We start from the raw sequence: 8,314 nt of genomic DNA, 5'->3' as shown, positions 1-8,314 counted from the left end.
GATGCAAACGAGCGCAACATCGATTATCGATAATATTATGCAACTTGACATGGCTTGACATGGTACATCTAAGACCGGTGCACTTTTTAGATACATAAAGCAAAACTTTTTACTTCTTTTTTTATATTCATCTAGAACGGCCGTACTGCTAACTTCTTAGTTCTATGTTAAGAAAGATACTAGCTTCAATTCACAATTGAATTCCCTCCGTTTCATACGCTTCAACCGATGCGAATTATGTGCCTCTGTACGACCACTTCCATTACGGAATCTAAAATGTACTACTACCTTTACTTAGTTCCATACCCACACCACATCAAAGAACACATTCCTGCTCCCGGAAGACCCCAATAATGGAAATTCCAGGGTAAATAAAATAACCAACGGGTAGAAAAATCAGTCACCCGGCATCGTCGTGCCTTCCTCGAGATGATTCAACGTGGAAAAGGATAGGAATTTTTACCTTGCTGGTATGCTGCTTATTTCATTGATTCACTCACAACGGCGTTAGAGTTAGGGGAGAAATCGAAGTGAAAATATCTCATCTCAAATACTGCGAATGCCTCCAACAGATGTTGTAGAGTGAGAGAAAATGTTTAGTGAGTAGAATATTTGCTTCAACAATTCTGAGGTATAAGTTTTAGCATTGAAAGCAATATGATCAAAGAAATTAAATATTCTACACAAATCAATACAAAGTAAGAAGAATTTGTGAGAGAAATTATCCTTCTATGATTTAAGTAATTTTGAGCAATTGCTAACTCATTAATAGGCATGCCTTGAGGTAATTTTTTATCACCCTATACTTCATTTTATTTCGCCATGGGACGATCCCACGGTCAAATATTAAATCTCGTGTAATAAAAAAAGGGAAATATTTGTTTTACAAAAAAAATCACATAATGACTGAAACACTGGTCTGGTTCAAAAATTACAATTTAATACGATTGTGTCTCTCAATTTTTTTTTTCATATTTAAACTAAATTTTGTGCAAAAATAAATAAATTTAAAAAAATACAACAGCGGTACACAACAATTATTTCTTTCATTCACGATCAGTTTACCATTTGTGTTGTGTTTGTGTGTTAAAAAATAAATTCTGCTTTACGAGTTATTATTTGTTTACAATTAGATGAAAGTGTTTCAGTAGGATGCAGTAGACACGAATACATTCCCATCGGTAATACAGTCTTATCAATGGCTGAGACCACTGATGCGATTACTTCAGTCACGGCGATCAAACAAGACGCTTGGGTTTTAGTTTGGGGTACAATCTATTGCCGGTGGTTGCAAACAGTTACCAATTGTGCATTGTAAACATGATCGTAAAGTGTGTGTTTTCTGTGCTCCTGTTGCTTATTCCACGAACTGAAAGTGGCTTAATGAGAGATTCAACCTGCGAAACGATAAAAAATCAACTTTATCTCATCGATTACACGATTAACGATGCGTTTCGTACCATTGCATCGACTTCACCTTATACATGGTACACGGTGGACAAACGGTTAGAGCGCCTCTTCTCTTCATACAGAAACTATCTTGTCTCGAACCAGTGGTACGAAAATCAAGTGTCAACGTTTGTAGAAGAAAAGCTAAAACAATTCAACATTCCTGTTAATGGTCTGGAGGAAAACATATCTCTACTAGAGAAGATCTTCAGCATGGTCGATGATCGGAACAGCTTCCAGCAGTCACAAGTGAACGAACAAATTCAAATGAATCAAACTTTAACCACCGAATTACTGAATAATCAACTTCAGCTGAAGGCACTAGAGGAAAAACAGCAACAGTTACAGTTAGAGTTGGTGGAGTTTAACAATACACTTATAGCGGAGGAAAAGAAGAACAAAATGCTTCAGGCTAAGATCAATGGCAATCCTGCTACTGTGCAGGGTTAAATCTAAAAAATGTAAATCGAACATAATGTAAATTAAATACATTCAGTGTGTATGTCTTAAGATAACAATAAAGCATTACTGTTATACAGGACACAATCTTACAAAAAGTGCAATTTTAATCAAGAGATTTGCTAGCACTTATTTGTTTATTTAAGATAATAAAACAATGGGAAACTGTTAATTGAAAGGTTTTGTTATTTGTTTTCTACAAGTTTATACGTAAATGGAACAGACATAAAATAACACAGAATATAAGCTAGATGGGCACTAAATAAGATGCCGACGTAATCGCTCATTAAACATAGACAAAAACACACTAAGATTAAACATTTCAACTGCTTCCGTTAAACTAATGCAACATACAATAGTTCTGCCAGTAATTATAAAGTTTATATCACTATAAATTTGGGGCGGCCCGGTGGTGCATGTGAAAAACGGCGCCCGTCCACACGGCAGGGACCGGGTTCAAATCCCATCCGGACCGTCTCCCCGTAGCATGGACTGACTATCCTGCTACGTGGTAAAATAAGTCTTAATACGGCCAAGCCGTTCTAACCGAGCAAAAAAAAAAAAATCACTATAAATTACTACTTATTTCAATGTTACTATCTTCAAACATCCATTTCTCGGACAACTCATAACGCTCCTTATCATAATGAAAACAACAATAAAAAAAGAAAAATAAACAATATGTGCATATGCGGGGATTCCCATTTGCATTGCCAAGCCAATGGGAATCACACATTTCTTCACGGTTAAATCGCTAATCAAAAGGTCATCATTTGTTTACTCATATTCTCGCTACAAGGTGTCAAATGTAGTAAGCGGATTGCAATGTCCTGCATGTGTGTTCGTTAGACATGAGCATTCAGACACACTCTTAGCAATTTCACATTCCAGTAATCTAACCTTCGCGGAATACAGCACAAGTAATCGTCTGGAGCACCATGGCGAACAAATTAACATTAACTTTCCTTCTGTTCTTCGTTGCATTGCTGGCCAAAGGATATGGTTTAACTTGGTGTTTACCTCAAAATGACTATTTTGAGAACATTCAGACCCTTCTCAATACGGTCGCCCCCCAATACGGTGTGCAATATTCAGGCGAGAAAATAGACACACACCCAACAGTGCAACGCATACTGGATCGACTCGACAACGATCGTGCTAAGCAAATGTCCGCCAAACAGCGCATCGAAGAGTACACGGCCGAAAAACTGAGGCATTATGAAGTGACCCCAATTGTGACCGGTAGTGACAATGTGGTTGTGTATCTGAAGAATTTACTAAGCATACTGGATGCAGAAAATAATGAGAATTTGAACAAGCTGGAACAATATCGGAAAGCGAACATCGATATAGAGCAGGAATTAAATGGAGTGCTGCAGCAGATACAGTCACTGAGCGGCGCTAACGTTGCACTGGAGAAAACTATCGACGAACGAAATGTGACCCTAACGAAGACGCTTGAAACGCAAAGCCATCTCCAAAAGATCATCGCCGAACGGGGGCTTGCATAGTGTGCCTGCCGTAGTGTGTGACGGACAGTTACTAGAAGTGTTAATAAGCTTTGAAATTCATACCATATAGCTATAAATAAAATATTAATCTTCTTTTAAACCCAAGCTGTACTTTAATACGCATTGGTTGTGGTGTTTTTACGACTCGTGAGAGTTTTCGAATGTTTTTTTTTTGTAATGTAAACTTAATGTGTAGAGAAATACTTTTCAAAATGGAATTTTAATCATCAACCTTGTTTCGTTTTTGATTGATTTGAACTTGTCAACAATGTAACTACATTTGTTTGACGCATAACACGTGGTATTACCGAGAAACAAAATTCCATATTTATTATCAGGTGATCTTTGCAACACTTCGGAGAAAATTTTCGTTCGCTTAGAACAATTTTGTCATCATATAGGGGAATGCGTCAAACAGTTAGGGGAGCCGGACACACATACTAGGGAATTTTGCAATTGCTGTGGAGAGCAATCTGTCAACCTCTCAAATGTCATCGTTTGCCGTCATTTGCTTGTTTTTGTATAGAGCTGCTCCGCTACGAATAAATGAACGTATTATTTTCATAAATTTACACAAATTATTAATTTGATGTATGTAACATATTAAATACGATTTCCTAATGATTTTTTGGACTAAATCTGAGTAGAAACAATTTGAAAACAAGAAAGAATCCTTTATGTATACCACTAATGGTGAATATAACAGATGGTGTTATACACAAGAAAGTAAAATAATTAAATTAAACCTTTTATGCTGACGTTGCCTACATTTTCTAGTTTTTTATTCAAACACATGCACAATGGCTTTCAAATATCAATTATTTTTTTGTCAAATCATGAACAGCTTGTTAGTGATCGAATGTAGGAAAAATACCAATAGTTCACGATCAATTAGCATTAGTATTTAACCATATCATACCCATTTAACCACAAAATATCTTCCTTTTTAAATACATATGACAATAAACCTTCTTCTTCTTCTTCTTCTTCTTCTTGGCGTAACGACCTCTGAGGTCATTGCCGCCATTTGATTTGATGATAATAAATAATTGTGCTAAATATATTAAGATCATAATAATTCATAAGAAAATGTTGTCACATTCACAATCACACACTAAATTGTATCATTACGAAGTGGTACTACATACACGAATACATTCCCATCGCTAATACACTTTTTATGAGTCTTATTACGGTTGTTGAGACCACTGATGCGATTACTTCAGTCACGGCAATCAAACAAGACGCTTGGGTTTTAGTTTGCGGTACAATCTATTGCCGGTGGTTGCAAGCGGTTACCAATTGTCCATCGTAAACATGATCATAAAGTGTGTGTTTTCTGTGCTCCTGTTGCTTGTTCCACGAATTGAAAGTTTCTTTATGAGAGATTCAACCTGCGATATGGTAAAGAATCAACTTCAACTCATCGATGACACGATAAACGATGCGTTTCGTAGCATTCAATCGGCTTCATCCTATACAACGTACACGGTGGACGAACGGTTAGCCCAGCTCTTCTCTTCGTACAGCGACTATCTTGCCTCGAAACAGCAGTACGAAAAACAAGTGTCAACGTTTGTAGAGGGCAAACTTAAACAATTCAGCATTCCTGCTAATGGTCTGGAGGGTAACTTATCGCAACTGAAGAAGATCTTCAGCGCGGTAGAAGATCGAAACGCATTTCAGCGATTACAAGTGGTGAAGCAAAAGCGAAGAAACAAAAATCTCGAAGCCATACTCGACACACAACAGTCCCGACAACACTTAAAGGAAAGACAGCAACAACTACACTTAAAGTTGACGGAATTAAACCATGCTCTTGACGGCGTGCAAAACGAAAATAGACAGCTTAAGGCCAAGATCGATAAGGAGCCTGCTGCCGTACGTGGTTAGAAATTCATGTAAATGCTGTAAATCATATTAACTGTGCCTGATCTAAGCAAAACAATAAAATACATGGTTTTATGAAAAAACTGGAACAATGTAAAATTTCATTTTTTTTCGGAAATAACATTAAATTTCATATTCAATTCAGATTTGATGGAATTTGCCACCTTTAGCGAAAATTAGGGGATTCACACATCCGATGAAGTCATCGTATGCTACCCGAAAGTGACTCTGCAATATTTTGGCCCATGCTCGGCGAAGCGCATGCTTGAGATGATCGACACTTTGGAATATTTGGGTGCCAACCTTATTTTCCAAAAAATACCTTAGGCACAATAGTTCAGCGGATTAGCATCTGGTGATTTTGTTGGTCATTTTGCGGTGGAAATAAAGCCAGGAACCTCATTTCGTAACCATTGTCGCGTGCTGAGTGGAGGAGTTCAGCTGACCTCTCTGTCAAGTAAACACGATCGTTTTGTTTGTCCACAAACTGCTGGATAACAAATGATTTCTCATCAGAGAAAACCAAATTCGGTAATTCACCACTTTCGCCCAAGCGAAGCAACTCTTTGGTTCTTGTGAGTCTAACTTTTGTGCATCGGTAAGATCTCACACTTTTTGGAACTTCAAAGACTTTAATCCAAGCTCATTTTTCAACTTTTGCGCAAGGGGATATTACGATATGTTCAGCTCACGAGCCATTTTTTGATCACTGCGACGATTTCGGTCAACCAATCCCGAATCATATCTGGCAATGTTTCCGTTTTGATTTTTTTTTTCGTCCACTTCCTTGACGTCGGGCTACGCTATCAGTATCATGGTAACGAGCGATGAAACGAGACAAAAATTATTTATTCACATTTAAATGCTGGAGGACTCTAACGATAGTCACTTGGGGTTTTCCAGTCAAATATAAAGCAATCACGCTATCACCCTTGAACTCCAGCAGGATTTTTTTCTGATGCATTCAACAATAAAATGCTTTGGTGCACTTGTAAACAACATAATAAGCTGTCACTGGAATAAACTTAACCGTTGTCAGACGAGCGGTTCAGAAATATCAACAGCCCGAATTTGGTTTGCCATTTTTTTCTCTTCTACACTAGTAATTCTTTCATCATCATGCCATTATTCGTTTGAACATAACGTTACTATAGGGTGTTAAATATATACAACTTATTTCAAACCCTGTATGTGTGTTCGTTAGGCAACAGAACATCGACCATTCAGGCATACTATCAGCAGTTCTACGATTCAGTAATCTAACCTTCGCGGAATACAGCACAAGTAATCGTCTGGAGCACCATGGCGAACAAATTAACATTAACTTTCCTTCTGTGCTTCGTTGCATTGCTGGCCAAAGGATATGGTATAACTTGGTGTTTACCTCAAAATAACTATTTTGAGAACATTCAGACCCTTCTCAATACGGTCGCTCCCCAATACGGTGTGTCCTATTCAGGCATGAGAAATGACACCCACCCAACAGTGCAACGCATACTGGATCGACTCGACAACGATCGTGCTAAGCAAATGTCCGCCAAACAGCGCATCGAAGAGTACACGGCCGAAAAACTGAGGCATTATGAAGTGGCCCCAATTGTGACCGGCAGTGACAATGTGGTTGATAATCTCAAGGAAATATTCCACTTACTGGACAGTGAAAATGATATGGTGCTAAAGGAGCTGGAGCAATATGAAGAGAAGTATCTCGAAAACCTACAAAAACATAACTTACTAATGAAGCAGGAACAAACATTGAGCGACGCGTACGCTGTACTAGAGAAAACAATCAATGAACGAAATGTGACCCTATCTCAGGCGATCTCCATGCACAACACTCTCCAAAAGATCGTCATCGAACGGGGGCTTGCATAGTGTGCATCGCCCGCAGGTCGCGTGACGGACAGTTACTGGAAGTGTTAATAAGCTTTCCGCTCATACCATGTTGCTATAAATAAAAGATTAATCTCCTTTTATGTCTAAGGTCAAAGTTTGAATGTTGTGCAAAGAAATACCACTCAAAGTGTGACGCTAACCAGAACCTAGCTTCGTTGTTTAACGGTTTGTAACCATTTGCTGCAAGAACGCGTTCAACTCAATTCCAAGGACACCAAGGGAAACTTTCGCTGTGCTAATGGTATCAGTTTTGTTTTTGCCTTGCTAGGACCTTTAACGTCTTCGCAAGACGTTCAGACGTCTAAGTCAATAAAAACGAAACTCCCGTCGAGTGACATGTTTCATTTGTGTTGCACGAAGCCACGACGTAGCAAGCACGCAAACGATTTACACGAGAAACCCAAGCGCCATATGCCAGGGATGGATGCTGTCCCGTACCGAGAGTGACAGGTTGCACAGCAATGGGACACGGGTCGGTGAAAGGAAAAAAGAAACTCACTCACACCGGCATCAAACACTAAAACGCTCTCAGCGTTCGTAGGTTGAACGCCGTCATCGTTAACCACCGTTGGGAGTAACCCTGGTGTACCGGCACAGTATCACAGCTTCTTTCGGGACAATTCATCGCAATACAAGGTACGATCAGCTTGCGAGACGTTTATCCGACACGACATCGGTCACCAGCTAGTACCTAGCTCGCCTTACGGCGGTCAGTTTTAAGAGCACTCAGGACAATGAAGACCAATTTTTTCTTTAACGTTGCGAAATTCGAGTTTTGCTAGTTAGACCATTCTCTCAGATGGTGGATATGTGGAGTTGGTTTTTCCACTGCCTTTTATTTCGAAAACTATCCCACAAAACAGGAATGGATTATTCATGAAAAATAAATGCCCAGTACCATCGCGCAAACTTAAGCTTTAAGAAGAATTTATGTGTCGGTGATAAGAAGAATTAGGCTGTGGCTCTAGTCGAGAAGTTGTACAGTTCAACCACATTATGCGTCACGGTTGATAGTATTTCGAATTTGTTGCGTGTAATATTTCCGCTCCCTCACACAACAATCCATCCTCCCTTTATGGGATGATGTGCTTGGCAAGAGTGCTCCACAG

The 8,314-nt window shown here is 38.9% G+C and overlaps 1 protein-coding gene across 1 annotated transcript; it reads left to right on the top strand.

Moving 5' to 3' along the window:
- Positions 1–2,846: 2,846 nt before the first annotated feature.
- On the top strand, positions 2,847–7,285 carry LOC125768609 (uncharacterized). The gene is made up of 2 exons (XM_049436537.1): positions 2,847–3,003; positions 6,769–7,285. The coding sequence occupies exons 1-2, from the start codon at positions 2,847–2,849 to the stop codon at positions 7,182–7,184; spliced, it is 573 nt and encodes a 190-aa protein (XP_049292494.1). The 3' UTR covers positions 7,185–7,285.
- The last annotated feature ends 1,029 nt before the right edge of the window (positions 7,286–8,314 follow it).

The sequence above is a fragment of the Anopheles funestus genome, chromosome 3RL (genome assembly GCF_943734845.2).
Source record: "Anopheles funestus chromosome 3RL, idAnoFuneDA-416_04, whole genome shotgun sequence".
In the NCBI taxonomy this organism is placed as follows: Eukaryota; Metazoa; Arthropoda; class Insecta; order Diptera; family Culicidae; genus Anopheles; species Anopheles funestus.
The sequence above is the reverse complement of the archived record's forward strand: the minus strand, read 5'-3'. Positions and strand labels throughout refer to the sequence as shown.

Excerpts from the sequence above, each read along its gene's own strand:
- LOC125768609 (XM_049436537.1), top strand. The coding sequence starts at position 2,847 with ATGGCGAACAAATTAACATTAACTTTCCTTCTGTTCTTCGTTGCATTG. Across the intron at positions 3,004-6,768 it reads ATACGGTGTGCAATATTCAG|GCATGAGAAATGACACCCAC; the intron begins GCGAGAAAATAG and ends TGTCCTATTCAG.